The sequence below is a fragment of the Piliocolobus tephrosceles genome, chromosome 1 (assembly GCF_002776525.5).
Source record: "Piliocolobus tephrosceles isolate RC106 chromosome 1, ASM277652v3, whole genome shotgun sequence".
Lineage (NCBI taxonomy): Eukaryota > Metazoa > Chordata > Mammalia > Primates > Cercopithecidae > Piliocolobus > Piliocolobus tephrosceles.
Genome location: NC_045434.1, coordinates 57,547,937 through 57,572,964, shown reverse-complemented (window position 1 = coordinate 57,572,964; position 25,028 = coordinate 57,547,937). Strand labels below are relative to the sequence as shown.

General features: G+C 36.4%; 1 protein-coding gene across 1 annotated transcript in view; it reads right to left on the bottom strand.

The window, feature by feature from the left end:
• The window catches only part of CAMSAP2 (calmodulin regulated spectrin associated protein family member 2), a 118,787-nt gene that overhangs the window by 15,194 nt on the left and 78,565 nt on the right, over window positions 1-25,028 (bottom strand). The window contains exons 4-7 of the mRNA XM_023224719.2: window positions 24,909-24,992; window positions 8,611-8,752; window positions 8,117-8,256; window positions 2,050-2,143 (exon numbers count right to left, since the gene is read on the bottom strand). Coding sequence (XP_023080487.1) covers window positions 2,050-2,143; window positions 8,117-8,256; window positions 8,611-8,752; window positions 24,909-24,992 — 460 coding nt within the window. The remainder of the gene's footprint in view (window positions 1-2,049; window positions 2,144-8,116; window positions 8,257-8,610; window positions 8,753-24,908; window positions 24,993-25,028) is intronic.

The following is a 25,028-nucleotide window of genomic DNA, read 5'->3' as shown; positions in this document are numbered from 1 at the left end:
CCTCCACCTCTTGGGTTCAAGTGATTCTCCTGCCTCAGCCTCCCGAGTAACTGGGACTACAGGCGCCCGCCACCACACCCGGCTAATTTTTGTATTTTCAGTAGAGACGGGGTTTCACCATATTGGCCAGGCTGGTGTTGAACTCCTGACCTTGTGATCTGCCCGCTTTGGCCTCCCAGAGTGCTGGGATTACGGGTGTGAGCCACCATGCCCAGCCAAAAATTTCTTAAATTAAAAAATTCATTTGATTAAGGATAATTAGGGGGAAAAAGCCTAATATAAAATAAACACATGTATTTAAAACAAAAATAAGTTTGAGTGTTTAATTTTGTGAAAGCTTTCATAGAACTTCAGACATACATGGTCAGCTCTGCTTCTTTATGAAATAGCTGGTATTTTGGTCAATTAGAGAAAAACAGAATTTCTTTAGAAAACAATTAAACCTGCTGGTATACTTTTATTTTTATAAGTAACTCTGGAGGAAGACTCAATTTACTTTTTGACTTTGAGAGCTGATGCAACAGCTATTGGTATTTTGAATAGTGGGTTTCACAGGTGAAATCACAGAAAGCAATGTAGTGAAAACTCTGTTAATAATTTTTAAAAATTATACAAATATTGGTTATGAAAATTACTAAGAATATCTGACTTCATTCAATGGCTTTAGGGGAGCATCTCAATTTCTTCATAGGCATGTAAAAAGGTTATATAATGTTATATAATGACACAATATTCAGAATCTGCCTCAAGAAGCTTAGCAATACTAGAATTATCGCTTATTTCACAGATTTTTGCCTGAGATGCGGTGGGCTGCCTGAAGTAACCTCACTGTACTCACTAGACTATGCCTCCCCTTTGGTTACATGTTTTTCCTCCTTCCCGATCACTTTCTATTCTTTCATTTTTGGGAGGCTCGGTGGAGGTGCAGGTAGCCGTAGCAGTTACAAAAATAACAAACTTTGGAGCCAAGGAAAGTTGCTAAGTTGTTGGGATGCACAATAATCATATTTTGTGTTGGGTGGGACAGCTACTGGTAGCAGACAGAAATGTTTCCATAAGTTATGCTGGAAGAAAGTTATTTAGTGGGCTAAGCTTATAATTTAAGATCATTTTTTCCCCTATAGAAATAAACCTCTGGGCTTTTTTTTTTTTTTTTTTTTTTCGGTGTCTCGTCTCTGTCACCCAGGCTGGAGTGCAGTGGCGCACTCTCTGCTCACTGTAACCTCTGCCTCCTGGGTCCAAGTAATTCTACTGTCTCAGCCTCCCAAGTAGCTGGGATTACAGGCATGCACCAATATGCCTGGCTAATTTTTGTATTTTTAGTAGAGACCAGGTTTCACCATGTTGGCCAACCTGGTTTCGAATTCCTGACCTCAGGTAATTCACCCGCCTCAGCCTCCCAAAGTGCTAGAATTACAGGCATGAGCCACTGCACCCAGCCTAGAAATAAACCTCTAGTTTTATAATGGGAGCCAAGAGAAGATTGGTTTTGCTATGCGAAATTTCGCTTTACAGAAAATTTAGGAAGATTTTTTGTTCCTTATATCTAGGGGTCTTTACAGTAACCCCTTTATTTCTTACTAGTTTTATTCTTATTATATACAATCAATAGTTCATAATACTATAACAGTCACAAAATCCACTAGGTTTAAAAATCCATACAAACCTTTTTATGGTTTAATGGCAAATTCAAGTTGCAGGTTAAGGCCAAACAATAATTTGTGGGGATTCTGGGTAACACGATGTTAAAAACTAAGAATCTAAAAGGGAATAAAAGCTGGGATAGGGATAAAAGATGCAAAGAAAAGAAATGGACAGTTAAAGCTAAAAGTTCCACATCATAAGACTTCAAATTCAAAGTCATTCCCTCCATTTTCTTTTTCTTCTCCTCTAACCATTTTAAGAGGTTAGGAGAATCTATCAAGGGTAATAGCTGAAATCTAAAGAAAATTAATAGGCTGCTTTCTAAAAACGTAGCCAGATGAGGTTATATCAACATTCCATTTTTTTCTGTTCATAGGAACATTAAAAATTAAAAAGATTGATTACCTCCTTGTGGACGAATAACACGAGGCTGTACAAAAGACGGCTTCACCACTTCAAACCACCAGAACAGTTCTGCCATGAACACCAAATAATTACTCTATATAGGAAATTTAACAGAAAGCTTACATTAGGTAAAACTTAATGATAAATAGAATTTTATTGTTTTAAATATAGGTTTAAATCTCAATTCATTCATCACTGGAGTATATTCACTACAGGCTATCAAACATGGGATGGAACATTAACTCTTGTGGGTAAAAATTATAACAACTATTCAAAACCTCTTGCAGATGATTTGCTCTATAATTCTAAAATGGTGGCCTAATTGATCTAGCAGACATGAATACCTCTAACTGTGTAGAACACAGATAATATATAAGGCACTTTCATTCCAAAGTAAATACAAGCAACTTAAAAAGTTATTCAATCACCTGACACTCTAAAGAGGGGTTATCCTCTAAAGACACTCTAAAGAGGGGTTATCACAAAAAATAACTAAGCTCTACTCAGATCCCTAGAAATTTCTCCAAAAAGTAATTGGATGTAGTGTTAAAAAAAATATTATTACGTGGCCAGACACGGTGACTCACATCTGTAACCCCAGCACTTTGGAAAGCCAAGATGGGTGGATCACGAAGTCCAGAGTTTGAGACCAGCCTGGCCAACAAGGTGAAACCCCATCTCTACTAAAGATACAAAAAATTAGCCAGGTGTGGTGGTGCGTGCCTGTAATCCTAGCTACTTGGGAGGCTGAGGCAGGAGAATAGCTTGAACCCAAGAGGCAGAGGTTGCAGTGAGCCAAGATCATGCCATTGCACACCAGCCTGGGCGACAGGGCAAGACTCCGTCTCAAAAAAAAAAAACAAAAAAAAAAAACAGTTATATGTATGTGTTCAGTAATGCTAAACTCAACAGTAATACCAGTGCTAAATAACACCAGAACTAAATTTTTATAGCTATTTTTTAAAATAATTTTGAAATGTACAAAACATTATTTATACAATTAATGTATCTACCTAACTTCGAAAAGTTATTAGTAAGTCAACAATGTTACCTTTTATTATTACTATTTTAAAATGTAAATAATTTTTTAAATGGCTTAAAATTAAGAGAAGGATTAAGGGTCCTCAAAAGCACATTTCTACTACAAGTTTATATTTTAAAATGCGTATATAATAAAAGCTATAAGCATGAATAATTATTTCAATTTTAGGCATTTGCTGAATTTTAAAAAACTGTACAAAATCTGTTTTTATAACTATTTAAAATAATATGTTTCTAAATTTTGGGTATTTGGCATTTAATTAAATAGTTACTATCAAATTTATTAATATTTAATAAGTAAGGTCTTATTTCATATTAAAGTTTTTAAGATTATCCTGGATATGGTTATTTTCTAACGTCTTGCCTTCCTCCTACTTGCTAATTATGAATAATCCTTAAACTCTATATGCTCTCCATTAGAACTCATTCATTCTCTTGGTTTTGTTTCTCAATTTAAGTTGGTGACTTTCAAATATCATCTCTCATCTGATAGTTCTGGAAGGCTATTGTGTATGTAGAAAGTGAAGAAAAGAGGCTGGGCACAGTGGCTCATGCCTGTAATCCCAGTGCTTGAGGAGGCTGAGGAGGGACTGCTTGAGGCTGGGAGGTTGAGACCAGCCTGGGCAACACAGTTTGTCTCTATAAAAATTTTAAAAATTAGCCACGCATGGTGGCACAGTCCTGTCATCCTAGCTGCTTGGGAGGCTGGGGCAGGCATACAGCTTGAGCCCAGGATTTGGCTGATTGTGCCACTGCACTCCAGCCTAGGTGACAGAGTGAGACCGTCTCTAAAAAAATAAAAAGAAAGTGATGAAAAGAAAAATCAAGAGTGATGACTCTTAGGTTTTTGTCTTGAGCAACTAATAGTGAGATGGAGAGGACTGGGAGAAACAGGTAATGAAAGGAATCTAGGGTCATTGAGATGTTCACTGGACATTTAAGTGGACCTGTCTTGTAGGTGGCTGAGTGTAAGAGTCTGGATTGTTACAGAAGATAATGCACAGTGGTGAAGAGCATTTGGTAGGTTTCTACTTTACCTTCAGTGTTTGCTTTTACTATAAATTCTCAGAATTTTAGAATGTTGATATACAGATATATACTAATTGAAGCAGCCATTAAAATTTGTGACTAAAAAAAGTAATAAGAATGCTTATAATCCATAAAAGCTATGCAGTGGATCTCATCTCTGCTTCACTTCTCAGAAACTTTACAGTTTTAAAAAACGTATTTTTTATTTCAATAGGTGTTTAGGGAACAAGTGGTGTTTGGTAATATGAATAAGTTCTTTAGGTGATTTCTGAGATTCTGGTGCACCCATCACCCAAGCAGTGTATACTGTACCCAATGTGTAGTCTTTTATCCTTCACCTCCCTCCCGCTTTTTTCCCTGAGTCCCCAAAGTCCATTGTATCATTCTTATGCCTTTGCATCCTTATAGTTTAGTTCCTACTTATAAGTGAGAATATATGATGTTTGGTTTTCCATTCCTGAGTTACTTCACTTAGAATAATGGTCTCCAGTTTCATCCAAATTGCTGTGAATGCCATTATATTCTTAATCTTACTTTTCTCTCCTACATATTTATCCTTCTCCTCTCAACAGAATCCTTCCTATTTGGCTTTTAAACATGCTCCAATCCCTCCCATCAAAATAAAGGAAACAAAACCTTCACTTAGTAACTATTCTCTAGTTTCTCTTCCCTCCTGCCATCTTTTTACCACTTCACAAACTTCTTTTAGGAGCAGGCCTCTACTGACACTCTCCATTTCATCACTTTTACTCTCTAATCTACTTCAGTCTTGGCACTGAATCACATCATTCCCCTAACAGCAATTGCTCGAGTCACCAATGATGTACATATGTTGCAAAATCAAACAGATTTCCCATCTTACCTGACCTCTCAGCTGCATTTGATATTCCTGATCTCATTCCTCTTTGAAACACTGCCATGCCTATGTCCATCAGCTACTAAATGATTCTCAAATGTACTGACTGCACTTACAGATGCAGCGGCCTACCGAGCATTTTCTTTTGGATATCTGAAAGGCCTACGTCCAAAATTGAAATTGTGACCTTCCCAACAAATGTGATCTTACTGTAGTCGTATCTCACTGAATGGCACCACTATCCCTGTGTGCAAACCAGAAACCTAGGAGTCATCCTTGACACCTTTTTCCTTCTCCCATGTCCAATTCATCAACGAAAGCATGCAGATTTTGCATCCTAAATATTTATGGAATTCGCCAACTTCTCTCCATCATAACTGCTCTGATTCAAATGTTTTTGCCTTGTTTGGAACACAATAGCTTTTTCTTTGGCTTGCTAAGAAAACAAACTTTTCAAAATGCAACTCTCTTTCCATTGCTCTTGAGGTAAAGGGAATCTTACTACGGCTTACAAGAGGATACTTGGTAGAGTCCCTTTTTCTCTTTCCACATTTATCTATTACTATATTGTCCAGGGTTCCTCATCTTACCCTCCAGATTATAAGGTCTAAAAAGACAAAGCTTATGCTCATCATTATATCTGCAGTGTTTAAAACAGTGTCTGGCACATGATAGATGCTCAGTAAATATTTATTAAATGAATGTACAAATGAATGAATCTACGCATTAAAAAAAAACACCAGTCAGTAAAACATCAAAACACTGACAGAGTATTTCTGGGTAATAAGATTACTGTGATTTATATTTTTTCTTTACACTTATCTTTATGGTATGCTTTCTAAAGCCAAAGTATAAAATTGGTTTTTAAGTACTGGTGCTAGGTTACATTTTACTAGTGTAGTTAACTGAAAGCTGACTATATTTTGAAAAAATACTGCTTAAGTGCTCAATAAATTATCTGTTGACAGAAAATAAGTTAATATTTTAAGGACTTTGGTAAGACAGCCATCCTAATAACATAATTGTACTGCCTGGCCACAAGGTGTCAGTACGGTAAGAAATAATTTTCCCAGTAATTAAAGCTCATGAATATTACATCTTTCTGAGTTTAAGACAGGGTCTTGGTTTGTCACTAAGTTTGGAGTGCAGTCATGCAATCAGGGCTCACTGCAGTCTCAGCCTCCTAGGTTCAAGCAATCCTCCAACATCAACCTCCTGAGTAGCTGGTACTACAGTGTGTGCCATCACGCCTGGCTAACTTTATTTTCTGTAAAGACAAAGGTTTCACTATGTTGCCCAGGCTGGTCTCAAACTCCTGGACTGAAGTGATCCTCCTGCCTTGTCCTCCCAAAGTGCTGGGATTATAGACAAGAGCCACTGCACCTGGCCTAAAGTTTTTATATTGTAGTTCAGTGTTTCATAAATTAATAATGACTCAATTAGAAAACATTTCTGATTTCTTAATTGACTTTATATTATTAACTCACATAAAATACAACACTAACATTACTAAAATAATATCTGGAGGATAAGAAATAATTCTTGAAGTATTAAAAATAATAGTATTCATAACACAACTTAATTTTCAAAATTGGGAATGGAATGGAATGATTTTCAAAAATCTCTTCATGATGATGATTTTCTTTTTTTGAGACATAGTCTTATTCTGTCACCCAGGCTGGAATGCAGTGGTGCCATCTCAGCTCACTGCAACCTCTGCCTCCCAGGTTCAAGTGATTCTCCTGCCTCAGCCCCAAGTAGCTGGGATTACAGGCACACACCACTACGCCTGGCTGATGCTTGTACTTTTAGTAGAGGTAAGGTTTCACCATGTTGGCCAGGTTGGTCTCGAACTCCTGGCCTCAGTGATCTGCCCACCTCAGCCTCCCCCCGCTCGGCCATGATTATTATTTTTAACATTTAACATCAACGTAAATACAATATATTCAACTTAAAATTAAGAAAATAATACTACCCATGTGAAATTGTATTCTTTTAACACAATCTGACAGCATACATTAGCCAACAGTCAAAGGACAATAAAGGTGACAAACTTCAAATAGTCTGATAACTACATAATAATTATATTTAATCTAGTGAGAATAAACAAACTAAATTTCAATTTAATGCTCAATGACTCACTGTATACATAAAAATACACAAGGATACCATATCATTTAACTATACATATCATATATTTATGCATAATGGCAGTTAAATAGTACATAATGTTACTTTTCAATTAATTGTTTAATTCAAAAATTAAAAATTAAAAATTCTTTAAGAAAAAGTAAGCATTATTTATAAAGATATCTTACTATTTGTAAGCATTGTTATTGTAAGAAACATTTAATGGCTTATTCTCTATTTTGCAAACATTAAGACAACAGATTTTGCAAATGACTTCTTTTTTTTTTTCTTTTTTTGAGACAGGGCCTGGCTCTGTTGCCCAGGCTAGGGTGCAGTGGCATGATCTCAGCTCACTGCAAACTCCGCCTTCCAGAGTCAAAATTCTTCCACCTCAGCCTCCCGAGTAGCTGGGAACACAGGCACATGCCACGACACTCAGCTAATTTTTGTATTTATTGTAGGGATGGGGTTTCACCATGTTGCCCAGTCTGGTCTTGAACTCCTGAGCTCAAGCTATCTGCCCACCTCTTCCTCCCAAAGTGCTGGGATTATAAGCAAAGTCACTACACCTGGCCAATTCTGTACATGACTTTAAGTCTGGCTTTGCACTATAAAAGAAACTTGTAGTTAATAGTATATTAAAAAACAAAATAAGGAGAAAAAATCAAAAACTGTTTTTTCAAAAGCTCTTTTGACTGATATAGTTAATCTATAAGCTTAAAGTTGCTAGGTCATTTATATATCTTGTTCTATGGTTCTTTATTTTTAAAATTTTATTTATTTATTTTTTGAGACAGGGTCTTGCTCTGTTGCCCAGGCTGGAGTGCAGTGGCACGATCATCACTCGCTGCAGCCTCAACCTCCCGGGCTTAAGCAATCCTCCCACCTTGTCCTCCCAAAGTACTGGGATTACAGGCATGAGTCACTGTGCCCAGCTTTTTTGTATTTGTTTGTTTTAAAAATATATATATTTTAACAAAGCAAAGGGGAAAAAAGAATAATTTAATTTACCTTTATGGATGAAGCAGCATAGAGCATATCTTCCAGAGTGAAATGGCAACACTGGTTCAAGTATTCTTGGCAAAATTCTTGAATCAGCTGCAGATTATACAGGCTATCAGCCAAAGACATAGTTTCTTTCAAACAAATATCTTAAATAAGAAAAGAGCAAGGTGGTGACTTTGGATTAATTTGATAATAAATATTTCATATCCATCTTGTAATCAGTACAAATACATAATTCTGGTTAACAAACATACCTTTATAAATATAGTAGTCATTATACATTAAGACTTAGAAACCAAGCACTTTTTTGAACTATCTCCCTCAGAATTATATATGTGTTCTTTTTTTAAAAAAAATCTTCATTACTTATTAAATAATATTGTCTTTTCTTCTGAGACAAGATCCCACTCTGTCACCTAGGCTGTAGTGCAAAATAATATTGTCTTAAATATTGGTTATCATCTGTCTACAGTTCAGAAATATTACACTGGAACACTTACCCTCTAATCTGACAACATCGGGACAGTAAAAATGAATAAGGGCAGCTAATGCACAGCCATCTGTCCCATCCTTCAACAAATTTTCTACCAATGGAATGCAAGGCAGTTGCTTAAGTAATGTTTGCTCTTTCCTATAACGAGCCTAAAATATAAAAAAAATGAAAATAAGTAAGTACCAAGCAACACACACGAAAAAAATCAGTACCGTAAATTCTAATGTATCAGTAATAAAATAAATCATGAGAAATGAGACCACTCACCAATATTCCTTTTTTTTTTCTAAATAATGGTAGGTATCACCAAAGTTAAATACACGGCAACAACAGCTATAGTTGTGAAGCTCAATACTTAATATAATATACTGCTAATTTATACTATGTGACATTTAGCTTAAATATAAAAGCATCACAAAACAGATTTTGAACACTTTGTATCCAAATAATTCTGTTCTGTTGAAGATAATAAAATTCATCCACTTTAATTCAGACTTAATTTAGACTGAAAATTCTTATACAGGAAAAGCAAGAATACTATTCAAGCAGAAAGAGTTATCAAAATGAGGGGGAAGGTATAAGAATATACTATTCTTAAAAGAAATTTGAGGAACTGGAATAATATCACCAAGACATTCTGGGTTATTACTTGAATGTTGAGGAAACACAAATAGTTAACAACTTTGAAAGTGAAAAAACACCCTCTTAGTTTTCATTAATAATTAGGTTTCATTAATAATTGAGCAAGTATACAGGTTCTTGCTCTCCCTCAGAAAAAGAAGGAAACCTTTGTTTTCTAAAGATTATTTGGTGTGGCTAGATAGAATTTTTTAAAATAGTTCTCTGAAAAATGAGACATGCTGTAAAAGTAGTCTTAAGAGAACTAATTCAGATCCTGGTTCAGATCCTGGTTCTGCCACTTACTAGTTTTGTGGTCTTGGACAAGTTACTTAAACTCTCATTTCTCATTTTCCCATCTGTAAACTGGGGTAATAATAGTACCCACTTCATAGAACCACTGGAAGATTAAGTAAGATGATGGACACAAAGTGCTATGCATCCTGCTGGGCACACAGCAAGCAATCAATAAAGGTTAGCTCTTATTAGTTGTTAACTCTTCTAAAGCCAAGTAAAATAATGCTGAAGATTTAGTGAATGTACACACTCAAGTATTTTACTAGCAAAATATATAACATAAGTTACCGGTATTTTTTTAAGGTTATCAAAACTATTTTTTCTTCTAATTCCATCCAAATTGGTCATCTCTATATTTTAGAATTAAAATATAATTATGAGATAAAACACTTTCGTGAGAATAAAAATAGAAAAACAAAAATTTATTGAAAGAGAATACCTAACATTTGGTAGTGAAGTTAGATTTCTTTTCAATGCTGTCTCTCAGAAAAGCATCAGTATTAATGAAGGAGATACTTATTCCTGGATTTCTCTCACTGGCTACCCAAGGACAAAATTCATGGAACATGTTTTCCTCTTGAAGATTTCTGAAGGTTCTTATTAATTAGTGCATAATAAACTCTGTATTTAAGAATACATCCCTAATTCAGGGGGTAACTATATTCAGAAAAAAATTACTTACAGTACTATATAGATTCTTTAACTGATTATGAATTTAATATAATCCTTAGAAAAATTCCTCACTTTGCAGCTAAGAGACTGTTTAAAACCAACCATGGGGACGGAAGAAGAAGGAAGAAAGAAAAAAGAAATCAAACAGCACAGTGGTATCTTCTAGGCTTAAGCTACCGTTCTCATAATTAGTACTGTTCCAGATCCTTACATGCTTTTTCTTCAGTTATCTGGGATCAAAATAGTCTGCCTCTTGGACACCCTCGAAATTGGTCTGGGACTAGTAGTTTGTTTTCAGCCTATGACCTGAATTGGACTAAGCCAAGCACCCAGGGTCATGGAACAAAGAACTGAATTATGTGATTTGTTCTACTCCCTCCTGCAAAGTAGCACTTTTGCACAAGGTGTGTGCAAACAGGCACATGTATGCATGCACACACACACACACATACACACAGCTTTATATGACATTAGCAATAAGTATCTACGGTTTAGACAAGACAATCAGAGAATTATGGATGGGATGCTAAAACATTTTCCTAAAGATTGTATTCTAGAAGATATATTAGGTAAATCAACTTTAAATCTTGAGATTATGTCCAGCTCTCAGAAGGTTCATCTGTAATTCATGAAAAAGTCTTTTGTACTTGAACATGCTATTTGCTTTATAAACTCATTGCATGGAAACATGCCCTTTCTTTCTGCAAACTTAGAAGTTTGGCATTTAGAAAGAACACCCTATATTTCAACATTATGATATATTTCTTTTCCTTTTTTTTTTTTAAGAGACAGCGTCTCACTCTATTAGCCAGGCTGGAGTGCAGTGGCACAATCATGGTTCACTGCAGCGTCGATCTCCTGGTCTCAGGTGATTTTCCCACCTCAGCCTCTTGAGTAGGTGAAACCACAAATGTGTACCACTATGCCTGCCTCATTTTTGTATTTTTTGTAGAGACGGGGTTTTGCCAAGTTGCCCAGGCAGGTCTCAAACTCCTGGGCTCAAGGGATTCACCTGTCTTGGCCTCTCAAACTGTGGGATTATGAACATGAGGCACCGCATCCAGCCATTACGGTATATTTCTAAATTAGAGTTTTATTCTTAAGGGTATAAAATAGTTCTTAAGTGGTTTAACACACCCATCCCCATATTTAAATCTGAAAGATCAATCTTTAAGTCAAATCAGAATTTAATATGGTTTTGGTCTACTACTGGTAAGGTCACAGAAAACTTTCTGCTTTTTTAATCACACAAAAAGTGAAGTGTCATCTATAATTCAAGCTGAAAAGGAACTACTTCTGTCAAAAAGATAATTTTTTAAAACTAGAGATGGGGGTTCAATATGTTGTCCACGATGGTCTTGAACTCCTGGGCTCAAGGAATCCTCCTACACTGGCCTCTCAAAGTACTGGGATTACAAGTGTGAGCAACCACACTCAACCACAAAGATGATTTTTAAATGCAGGCAATTTATTCGTGGAATTCAAATTAATATTTACTAAATTATTTAAATTAATGAGAAGCTACACTGTACTTTTTTTTTTTTTTTTTTTTTGGAGAGGGAGTTTCACTCTTATTGCCCAGGATGGAGTGCAATGGAGCGCGATCTCAGCTCACTGCAACCTCTGCCTCCCAGGTTCAAGCGATTCTCCTGCCTTAGCCTCTCGAGTAGCTGGGATTACAGGCATGCGCCACTACACCCAGCTAATTTTGTATTTTTAGTAGAGATGGAGTTTTTCCATGTTGGTCAGGTCTCGACTTCCTGACCTCGTCATCTGCCCGCCTTGGCCTCCCAAAGTGCTGGGATTACAGGCGTGAGCCACCGCACCTGGCCCATAAGTTTTTTTTTTAACCTACTTAATACTGTGAATACTGTCTGTGAATCCTGACAAGATTAGCAATAGGATGTTTACCCTTTAAATTATTTTTAGAACTTCTGATCTAAACCTTGGCTATATCTTTTATCTTTCCATTTTACATCACCAAATACCTTAAAATCCAATCTCTATTCAGTGACTAACAGAATTACACAAAATGACTTTACCAGCAAGACATAAACAATACCATTCTACAATTACAATTCTGGAGAGCAAACTGAAGTAGCTGAACAAACTTACTGGAACCAGTTTCCAAAACCATTTGGAAGGAGACTTCAGAGGAAGCAGCAGGAAAAAAGGGGAAAGCAAAAGGTAAAGGGAAAATTCATCAGAATTATCTTCAATTAACAAATTATAGTAAAGCTTCTGATAGTGGAGTTCCAAGTTTATAGTTCTCATAACATTTCATATGTTAATTAATACTTTAGTTAAAAATATATCGGTTCCTAATGATAAAGGCCACCATCTTCTCCTGTCTCTCTCCTCTCCCCATACAGATATTCGTTTTAGGATACCTAGAATATGCTGTATACTTTAGCAGCAAAACATTTTATTTCTGAGTTTTGGAAACATATGTCATATTAAAAAATAAATCTATGTCACAAAAGGGAAGTAAAAAGATTCTATAGCTAGGTTTGCAATCATAATTCTTAGGTATTAGTAGACTGTATCTGATAAGGCAATATTCCCCAAAAAGCAAAGTAGAAAGATAATTTCAATAAATACAAGTATAAAGCAAAGATTAATGTAGTAGAATATACCAAGAGTATCATTTATTTCACTATATAAAAAGTTTCTTTTAATTAATGGAAAAAAACGTAGTTGGCAATTGTTACCAGTTAAGATTTTTATAAGTGTCTAAAGCAAGTAACTACTCACATAAAGAGAATATAAATGTTATTGAATTTACTATCTAGGGCTGTCCCAAAGAATCTTTCTTCTTTAAAAAAAAAAATGAATATAATAAACCCGTAATTTCAGATAACATGAATTAACCATTTGTGTTATCTTTGTATCCACTAAAATAACTTCTGGCTCTGAATAAATATTTGTTGAAGTGAACCAAAGTAAATAGGATCTGAGTTAAAATTCATATTCAAAATTTTTATGTAGAAAGCTTTGCCTGTATAAATTAACAGAAAAATAAGATTATTTAGAAAAATAATATAAATAAGGTATTTTCAAGAACTTTAAGAATTAAAAAAATGTCACCTGAAGAATCAGAAACATACCAGCTTCCTATATATAAGCAACATTTCCAATAAATTTTTCTTATAGCACCACGAAGAACAGCCTCAACAATTTTGTGGCATGTATTTTAATCTCCCATTTAACTGAATGTTTTTGGCAGCTGCAGTTACAATAGCCACAAAAAGTACAAGAGCAGGACCAAAGAGCAGGAAGCCACTGAAAACGTGTCAGGGTTTCCAATTTGTAACAGAAATTTTAAAGACAAGGATTTTTTTGTTTTCTAGACTAGAAGAACCCATTAAATAGAAACTGGTGATAACAAGAAATTATTGTGGACTATTCATAACAGCAGGTGTACAAAGGAGTCTGCAGTGGTTACAGTTATTCCATATTTCTTGTAAAATATGCAATAATTGGACTTTGTTACTAATTCAGACTGCTCTGGCCTTTCTCTTGCCCCTCCATTGATCTAAACTGGTAACAGCAATCTTCTTAGGGGAAAAAGGAAAACCACAGATTGGCTGTGTGAAGGAAATTTAACTAAAAAGAGTAAATGTACTAAAAGAACAAACAAATATTTATACTACGCACACTTATATACTTATGGTTCAAAAAGCTCAAATACATAGCATAAGTTCCTTGCTGAAGAGTAACCATTTCTGAAGTGATCAGCAACTATCCTTTGGTTTTCAGGGAAGAATTAGGCAAACTGCAACATCAAATTCTGTTTTAAGATGTAAATAACCATGAGGACAAAGGGTTTTGTTTTGTTTTGTTTTTTTCTCTCTCTCTTTTTCCTTTTTATCAGGACCACCAAGGAAGAAACAAAGGGTTTTTTAAAAACCATGGATAACAGGTGAAAAAACTTTTATTAAGTTTCCACTGACAAAGGGGCCAACCTAGGCAGTCGAGATTTTCTGGAATAGTTCTAATTTCAAGTATTCCTTTCAACTGTCTTTATAATACATGTTTGGCTCACCCTAAATTTTGGCTAGTTGTTTTAGGACTTGCCATTAATACTCTCCAAATAATACTCTTCCTCTGGGTATCTACAACATTCTGGAAAGGTAGGATAATTCCTGAACTACTTCTGGGTGCTCTCAGGCCATTCCAGGAGGTTATTGGTTTGGTGTGGTCTTTATTGGAGACCTCAAAGAGTTGGGGTCCTTCAGGGAGTTAATCATGGCTGTGACTTGCCACTGCATGACTTGTTAACTTGTTAGATCTAATCTTTTTTTTTTTTTGAGACAGTCTCCCTCTGTCACCCAGGGTGGAGGGCAGTGGAGCTATCTCAGCTCACTGCAACCTCCGCCTCCCAGGTTCAAGCGATTCTCCCACCTCAGCCTCCCAAGTAGCTGGGACAACAGGCATGCACCACCATACCTGGCTAATTTTTGTATTTTTTGGTAGAGACAGGGTTTCACCATGTTGGCCAGGCTGGTCTTGAACTCCTGACCTCAAGTGAACCTCCCACCTAGGCCTCCCAAAGTGCTGGGATTACAAGTGTGAGCCACCACGCCCAACCATTAGACTTAATCTCTTAGCTGTTGTAGATCCAAAAGTTGTGTAGAATAGCTGATGGAATATAAAATGGTACAAACTCTTTTGGAGGGGATTTTGTCAATATTTAACAAAGCTACATACAGTATACATTTACCCCGCAATCTAGCAGTCCAGCTTCTAGGAAATGTACCTTGAAAATACATATCCAAAATACAAAAGGCCACATATAACATTATTCTGTGCAGCACAATCTGCAATAGCAAGACACTGGAAACTACTTAAATGCCTACACATAGGTATGTAGTTGAAGAAACTATGGCACATATTCACAAGGGAGCACTATGCTGCTTTAAGAAATAATGACAGGCTGGGCACGGTAGCTCACATCTGTAATCCCAGCACTTTGGGAGGCCAAGGCGGGTAGATCATGTGGTCAGGAGATCGAGACCAGCCTGGCCAATATGGTGAAACCCCATCTCTACTAAAAAAAATACAAAGATTAGCCAAGTGTGGTGACGCTCACCTGTAGTCCCAGTTACTCCAGAAGCTGAGGCAGAAGAATGGCTTGAACCTGGGAGGCACAGGTTGCAGTGAGCCAAGATTGTGCCACTGCACTCCAGCCTGGGTGACAGAGCGAGACTCCATCAAAAAAAAAAAAAAGAAGAAGAAGAAAGAAAAGAAAAGATCTCTAGGGACCGTACTAAATGATTTCCAGGATATACAGTTACTGAAAAGAGCAAACTGCAAAAGAATAAGTTATGTTTTGTGTTAGAAAGGAGGAGAAACAAACATGCACATATGTGCTTGGTCCATTTAGAAGGGCTGGTGGGGAGTACATGTGGAATAAGTAAGGGGTAGAAGAGATAGGGGAGGGAGTAATACTTCTCTGAGTATACCATTTATATAGTTCTGATTTTTGGAATGATGTCAATGTTCTACATAGTCAAAAAACAAAAATTAACAAGGATGGTGTCAAAAAAGATCACTAAAATGGAATGAATACAGAAACCAGTTAACACAAATGTATTTCAAAGGAATAATATAACCACAATGAAGGTGGGGGCAGAGGGAAACCACTTAAGAACACAGTAGTTTGACTATATACTATTAGTCTAAAAAAAAAATTGCAAACAAATCTTAAACTTTTAAAAAATTTTTTCTTAAATTAAAAATTTTTTTTTTTTAATTTTTTGTTGAGACAGAGTCTCACTCTGTCACCTAGGCTGGAGTACACTGGCACGATCTCGGCTCACTGCAAACTCCGCCTCCCAGACTCAAGCAATTCTCCTGCCTCAGCCTCCCAAGTAGCTGGGATTATGGGCGCATGCCAACAGACCTGGCTAATTTTTATATTTTTGGTAGAGATGGGATTCACCATGTTGGCCAGACTGGTCTCGAACTTCTGACCTTAAGTGATCCACCTGCCTCGGGCTCCCAAAGTGCTGGGATTATAGGCATAAGCCACCACACCCGGCCAGTAGGTTTATGTTTCATATTGGTACAACAATTCTGAAACTACTGTATATGTATTGTAGGATTGAGCAAATAAGTAAAACACATTAATATTCTTGGGAGCCTGAGTTCTCACTGTGGAAGGGGAAGTCCTGTGTGGAATAGGGGAAGCCAGGAAGAACTCTGTGGAGTTTGATTGGAATTGGAGGTTTATATATGAACTCATGTTTGTGTATTTTTAAAATTTTATTTCTGAACTCTATCTACTGAAATAGGGCCTAGAAGTAATGATATTCATGTAGCAATTAGCCACTTAGTGCCCAGATTTTACAGTTGCTAAATACTGTTTTCCATAAAAAAGAATTAAGACTTATTGAAGAAATGGCTGATTTCAGGATTATGGCAAGTAAACTACAAAATGAATCTGAAACATCTTGTTGAGCCAGAAATTAAGTAAGGAGGGGCAAAAAGAAAAAAAAAAGAAAAGAGAGAGACAGATGAATGGGGGCATATCAAAAGCACAGGAGTCAGTCTGAAGGGGCTCCCGTTGGCCAAATCTCAGACCACTTTAGCATCAAAATAAAGAAATAGCTAATTTTAGGTCAAGGAACGAATGAGATGAGCCTGGAGCATCCTGTAGTGCCAGAAAGTAAGGAAGTGCTCAAAAAACAAAAGGCTTGGGGCATATCCAATACATACCAAAGCCAACCCCAAAAAGCTCTCAATGGCTGATGCTGTAAAATTGTGAGCAACAAAATAATGCAGTATTAGATTATAACCCAAAGTATAAAATATTAATAAGTATACCTGAGTCCATACTGATATAAATAAATGATTGAATGGCGTGGTGGCTCACGCCTGTAATCCCAGCACTTTGGGAGGCCGAGGCGGGTGGATCACGAGGTCAGGAGATCGAGACCATCCTGGCTAACACGGTGAAACCCCGTCTCTACTAAATATACAAAAAACTAGCCGGGAGAGGTGGTGGGCACCTTAGTCCCAGCTACTTGGGAGGCTGAGGAAGGAGAATGGTGTGAACTCGGGAGGCGGAGTTTACAGTGAGCTCAGATCGCACTACGGCACTCCAGCCCGGGCGACAAGAGCAAGACTCTGTCTCAAAATAAATAAATAAATAAAAATTTTTAAAAAATGGGGAAGCAGACACAAATCTTCCTTACAGAAGAATCCCCAATAGTATATGCAGGCATTCTCCCTTTCAGGGAGTGAGCTTAATTTCCCTCCTTTAGAGTGCAGGATGCAGTTGGTGGCCCACTTCCAAAAATAAGAAGGGAAAACCAGTAAATTTATAATGGAGAAACCTGACAAACACTACCTTAACCAAGGGATCACAGTTAATATCACCAGTGATAAATCATGTTCTTATCATGTACCCCATGATACAATATATGATATGATACATGACCTCTCTGGTAGTCTTCTCAAAAAACTTGTAACTCCAGCCTCACCATGAGAAACATCAGACAAACCCAAATTGAAGAACACTACAAAACGCCTGACAAATATTTAAAAAGGACATCAGTGGAAAACTACCAGAATCTAAATAATTTAAAGTCTGTAGTGTACTCAATAATAACGTACCAATGTTACTTTCTTACTGTTCACAAATGGGCTCCAATTATGTAAGATGTTAACATTAGAGAAAACTGGGTGAAACTGTACTATCTTTGAAACTCTCCTGTAAATCTAAAATAATTCCGTAATAATTTTAAAAGTAAATACATATGGACAAAAACTGATTATAACCCATTATATATCCATTAGCTCATTCAGATAGTAGAGAAATGCTATATAGACAGGTAGATGGGTGGAAGAGGACAAACTTGCTTATAACAGAATGCTAAGTAATAAATATGGAATAAATGAAGGGGTTAGAAAATTACAAATTTGTGACCATCATAGTAAAATTAATTCAGGTAGATATATTCAATGAATGCTAAATCTTGGATGAGGGGAAACTTTCAAGAAAGACAGGCTATTTCCTGCGGTAGAGTAACTCCTCTCAAATTACCTATTACAAAAGGAAATGTAATATAGCTGTCCCCCCTTGCCCATAGTTTTGCTATCTGCAGTTATTCACAGTCACTGTCTGAAAATATGAATGAAAAATTCCAGAAATAAACAACTCATAAGTTTTAAATTGCATGTTGTTCTGAGTAGTGTGATGAAACCACATGCTGTCCTATTCCATCCAGTCTGGGAAAGGAATCATACCTCTGTCCAGCATTCCATGCTGTATATGCTACCTGCCCATTACTGTATAAGAAAAAACATAGTGTAGATGGAGTTCAGTACTATCCGAGGTTTCAGATGTGCACTGGGGGTCTTGGAACATACCCTCTGAGGATAAAAGAGGACTACTGTAACCCTGCAGTCAAGAAACCAGAAAATATCTTAACCAACTGATCAAAATGAACATTATCTAGCAGGGGTGAATGGATATCATGTGCCTCTGGATATTACATTGTGATAAGGACACAATTTACATAGTATTCCAGCCTGAAAAGCATAACCTTCATCTAATAATGAGGAAATATTAGAAAAAGCCAAATTGAGAAATGTTCTATTAAAATGGCCTGATTCTTCAAAAATATCAAGGCCACGAAGAAAAGAAAAGCTAAAGAACTGCTTCAGTTTAAAGAAGACTAGGGATATGACAACGAAATAAATTAATGATAAAATGGGAACATAAATGATAAAGTATTATACTGACATTAAATTACCTGTACTGTCGTTATGGAAATGAATTGCCTTGTTCTTAGGAAACAGACATTGAAGTATTAAGGGGTAAAGGGACATGATGCAACCTTCTTTCAAATGTGGTAGAACAATTTGTGTGTGTGTGTGTGTGTGTCTGTGTGTGTACACCGAGAGAGAGGGAGACAGAATGATAAAGGAAATGTGGTAAACTGTTGAAAAACTGATGAATCTAAACATAGAGTTTGAGAGAATTTTTTTTTTTTTTTGAGACGGAGTCTCGCTCTGTCGCCTGGGCTGGAGTGCAGTGGCCGGATCTCCGCTCACTACAAGCTCTGCCCTCCGGGTTTACGCCATTCTCCAGCCTCAGCCTCCCGAGTAGCTGGGACTACAGGCGCCCGCCACCTCGCCCGGCTAGTTTTTTGTATTTTTAGTAGAGACGGGGTTTCACCGTGTTAGCCAGGATGGTCTCGATCTCCTGACCTTGTGATCCGCCCATCTCGGCCTCCCAAAGTGCTGGGATTACAGGCTTGAGCCACCGCGCCCGACCGAGAGAATTCTTTTTATTATTCCTGCAACTTTTTGTAAGGGTGAAATTATTTCAAAATAAAATAAAAGTTCTTTAAAAGTTATATTAGATCTATACCAATCCAAGTCTTTATAGGGTCTTGTGTCCAAATGCACAAGACTATTAATTTATAAAACTGTTAAGAGAAATCTAATGGTTATCATACTCTTAGGTAAAGATTAAAACCATGGTACTATCTCTGAATTCAAAAAAATGTTTAAAATGCCAAGTTCTCTTAACTACACTAAATGAGTTAATAATAGAACAGGGACATACTCTAGGTTGTTGTGTTTCCTGTAAGGGCAAGTAAACTATTATGAAAGAGAAATGGTATGTTGATATTAGAGATTTAAAAAAAAGAAACGGCCAGGTGTGGCAGCTTACACCTGTAAACCCAGCACTTCGGGAGGCCGAGGTGGGTGGATCGCTGGAGGCCAGGAGTTTGAGACCATCCTGGCCAACATGGCAAAACCCCATCCCTATTAATATAAAAAACATTAAAAAAAAAAAAAAAAGAATAAGAAATGATTTAGCACTGACCACAGAAACCTACACATTGGCCAGGCAAAGTGCCTGTAATGCCAGCACTTTAGGAGGTCAAGGCAGGTAGATTGCTTGAGCTCAGGAGCTTGAGACCAGCCTGGGCAACATGGTGAGACCTTGACTCTACAAAAAGTAAAAAAATTACATGGGCATGTAATGCCTGTAAGTCCCAAGTAGTTAGGAGGCTGAGGTGGGATGATTGCTTGAGCCCAGGAGATCGAGGCTACAGTGAGCCATGATCTCGCTACTTTATTCCAGCCTGGGCAATAGAGTGAGATCCTGTCTCCAAAAAGGAAAAAAAAAAAAAAGAAGCCTACATATGGATAGATTTATAATTATAGAACAGAATCTTAAAGGTAGAATTCAAAACAAAAATTATCTAATTTAGGCAGGCCATGTCTTCACAGTTTCTTAACTAAAATAATGGTATAAAAGAAATCAAGGTAAATCTAAGAGTCAAATGAAATGATGTATCTGAGAATGATGTGCTGTATTTGAACATTAAATGTTTTATATATTCATATACATATTAAATAGACAACTTAAGTGCAAAGTTATAGGTTACAAATTATCGTTTTCTACATTGTGCACTGAAGAACACTAATTCTATGGGATGCTAGTAAAAGTCATTCATAAAATAGTTCAAAGATAAAAAATGTTTGGAAAATGGCTAGACAGTCTCTTTGACTGGGCCTTTAATGTACTACAATGGATTGCAACATTCTTAAAGCGGCACAGACTAGGCAGCATTTCCCAAATGTATTTTACTTCAGAGCCCTTCTCTCAAATAGTACTATTTGAAGAAACAGCATTTGAGGGAGAAAAAAGTGGGTTATAGTTTTTAACTGTTAAGGAATTTTAGTCAAGGGAGAAATTCATAAGGGCTGAAGTAATCAGGCAAAGAGGTATAAGCATTTACCTACTCTCTCACAGGGGGAAAGTGTAGTCTATATTGAGATACTCCTTAAAGTGAAAAGCAATTAGAGTTCTGCGCATGTCTTTTCTCCAAAGGTAATTCCTTCATCTACTTCCTACTCCCTTGTAAAATACCTCACAAATATTTCTTTTTAAAAAGTAGCAAATGCCACACTGAATAAACATGTATCTTTAATACTCTGAGAAACATTGGCTGCGGTGGTGTCTCATACCTATAATCCCAGCACTTTGGGAAGCCAAAGCGGGCAATCACCTCAAGTCGGGAGTTCAAGACCAGCCTGGCCAACATGGCGAATGCCATCTCCGCTAAAAATACACACACACAAAAACTAGCTGGGCGTGGTGGTGCACGCCTGTAATCCCAGCTACTGGGGAGGCTGAAGCACGAGAATTGCTTGAACCCAGGAGGCTGAGGTTGCAGTGAGCTGAGATCATGCCTCTGCCTTCCAGCCTGAGTAACGGAGCAAGACTCTGTCTCCAAAAAAAAAAAAAATTGAGAAACATTAAACTTCATTGTCTATATAGTATTAGAATACAAACGCATGAATTCATAGTTCTTTCAAAACTGATTCTGCCAAATTCATCCACTCAGTAATTCCCACAAGTGCCTTCACTTGCAACTTAGTGTCTCTACTTAAATTGTTCCCTATGACCTAGTATCATGAAATCTACTAAGACCCTGTTAAAGTCCCACATCTTCTAGAAGGTATTCCTAGATATTTCATGCATACAGTTAGCATAAATCTACTAGTAATATACATATAGAAAGGTCTATGATAACTATTTACTATTTTCACCAACCTTTTGCTTTTTTCTCTTATGTTTACTAACATATTGAGAAGGGAAAAACTGAGCATCTTTTTAATTACAGAATTTAGAAACCGATTAATCCAACCTTTTACTTTTTACAGATTAAAAAAAAAAAACAAAAAACAAAACAAAACAAAATAAAGCCCAGAGAGGTCAAGTGCCTTTGTAAACGTCATGAAGCTATTTAGCAGCAGAACTAGCATGACTTTATGTGCAATACTCATTTTACCATAGTACTTTATACAAACTCTTCAAGAGAATCAATGTTGCACTTAATGTCATCTTGGCTATAAACTTCAGAAATCATTCAAGTACGGCTTCCAAATTTAGCAAATATACACAAGATGCTCACACAATACAAGACACCTGTGCAACTTATTTTAAAAAGTTATTTGTTGTTGCTCTGGCATTCAAATTTAGTTGGGCACACTATTTTACAGTCAAAAGAAGTATCAGAAGCAAAATGAGCAACTTGGGAAAAAAAGAGAAAATAACTTTAGTAAACTGTTTAAACAAAACATTTTCCTAGGACATGACACTATTTAAAATGCCTTTCTCTTAGGATACCACCCAATCCAATGATCAGAAATACATCATTGGAGGATCTAATATCCTAAAGAAATACCTTTGACATCTTTCATTTCAGTCCAACCCTCATAATTTATAGTACAAGTATCCTTCAACATGTGCATATATTTTACCAAGAATATGATTATAAAAAGATATTTCATAAAACAAATTCTACTGGACATCTGACTTAAGAGTAGTTGGGCAAGGACAAAAGGTAAGATATGTTATTATCCAATACCATGGGCTTTGTCTATAGCTGGACAAGCAATAGGCAACAGGGCTAGGCTCCTGTGTACGCGTCACTAGAAAAGCTGACTAAAGTGGAAGGAAAGAGTGGCAACTTCTTACCAAATGTATAGTAATAAGAAAGAGCAAGTCATCTTCTCTCTCATTTGTAAAAGAAGAAAAGGAGCATGAATTTTGCTTTTACAGAGTTAAAAACCAAGAGTGGAATGATAATATTTCCAGCCAAACCAAGTACATAGTTCAAATGCCAAAAACTCCATTGTTAGGTAACAGAGCAGGATTCTTTCCCCTAGTTTATTCTGTGATAGTGTGTTTCTTCATAATGACAACACCTGAACCTACAGTAAGATATGTTAAATTAACCCTTATTTTCACAAAGATTCAATTTTCAAAAACAATGGGAGAAAAAGGATAAAATTCATTTGAAAATGAAGGGGTAAATGCTATGTATGTGCTAAACTAAAAATGTATACTATGATATCAAATATTTAAAAATTAATTGCACAATCATTTCTTTATTCACTCAGTCACTCATTCAACAGATACTAGTTCTACAGTTAATATGTGCAACTGCATGGAGTGCTGTGAAAAAGTAAAAGCCATGTAATACAATAGTGTCTAGATTCCAAACAGTTTTTCTCCAAGATCACTTTACTTGGTTATTTGAAATACAAATGGCATTTTTTTTTTCCATTAAAAAAATGTTTACTGGGCCCTCTGCCATCATATAAAATCCCCATTTGGTTCAAGATGTATATGCAATACTACAGAATGTAACCATTATATATAATACAGAAGATTTCTATAGAGAAATTTCATTAGTGTTATAACTTAGAATGATGCCACCTCAACCTTATTACTGATAAAAGCCAGGAGCAAAATTGAGGGGCAGGATTATATGTATCTGCAAGGCAGAAGTTTCAGCTCCTATGATAAGAAAAAGAGAAAGGGAAGGAAGCTGACAAGAAAAGACTGTGGGACGTAACAGGGAGGAGGCAAGGACAGAAATTGGCTGGCAGCAGGGAAATGAAACATAATCTGGGGTGATGGGAAAAAAGGAGAATTCCTTTCCAATCTACCTTTAGGGGAAAGGACCTCAACAGAGTTAGGATGAAGGATTAAGCACAAATCGTATTTTCAGGAGTCAGTCAGTAAACCAGATGGGGGAAAGCATTGTGATCCCAAAACATCAAAATCAGACAAAATTGTACATGGTCCTCCACAAGATTTTTCTATTGAAGTTGATAAGAGACAGAATAGCTTCCCTTTTCCTTCCTTTTTCCTTTCTCTTTTTACGGAGAGATCAGTGACTAATGGAATAAGAATAAGCTCAAAATAATAGAAGTACTGTGTAATAATGAAGAAACTGTAATCCAAATGGAGAATAAAGTTTCTGAATTATTACAATTTATTATACCTCAATTCTAATACTATACAACATGTTTAAAAGGTTCCAATTACAATACATTTTAAAAGACATAAGATATACCATATCACAGAAAATATACTTGTGGTCTTAGCATGTGACAAACACACAACTAAATCAGAGAAGAAAACTCTAAAAGTCTGAGAGTTTTAAAAGAATAAATCCATGTTAATGTTTCCTCTTTCTTCACAGAATACCCATACTGTACATTTTGAATATATATATATATATTTTGAAATGGAGTCTTGCTCTGTTGCCCAGGTTGGAGTGCAGTGGCATGATCTCGGCTCACTGCAAACTCCGCCTCCCGGATTTAAGCGATTCTCCTGCCTCAGCCTCCTGAGTGGCTGAGATTACAGGTGTACGCCACCATGCCCAGCTAATTTTTGTATTTTTAGTAGAGACAGGGTTCATCATGTTGGTCAGGCTGGTTTCGAACTCCTGACCTCATGATCCGCCTGCCTCGGCCTCCCAAAGTGCTGGTATTATAGGTGAGCCATCACGCCCAGTGAAATTCTGGGAATATTGTTTTAAATGTTGGCAAATGTTGGTCTTGCTGCAAGTTATTATAAAGGCTGAACATTTAAAATTGTTTTCTTGTTTTATACATTTTACCAAAGAAAGGCAAACTGCTATTTTTGACAAAAGAACCTCAGAACTGAGTTCTAGTCATTAATACATTTTTTTACAAATACCATCATCCAATTAACCTTCACTGTGTACTTCTCTTTACTTAGTGTTTACAGCATGGCTTTCTAGGGTACAGTTAACACCACTAAAAAATAATTTAATAAACACAATTATTAACATTTCCCAAAATAATACAAATATGTGAACATATATACAGTCTCATAAAGGCACCTTTTGTGTTTGAAATATATACCTTTTGACCTCCTGGAGCTTCAACTGTGTGATGTTCTTTCAGTTTTTGTTCTTGTTCCATTATGTCTTTCAAATGTTCATTTACCTTAAAATATAAAAATATCAGTTTGAATTTGTATTT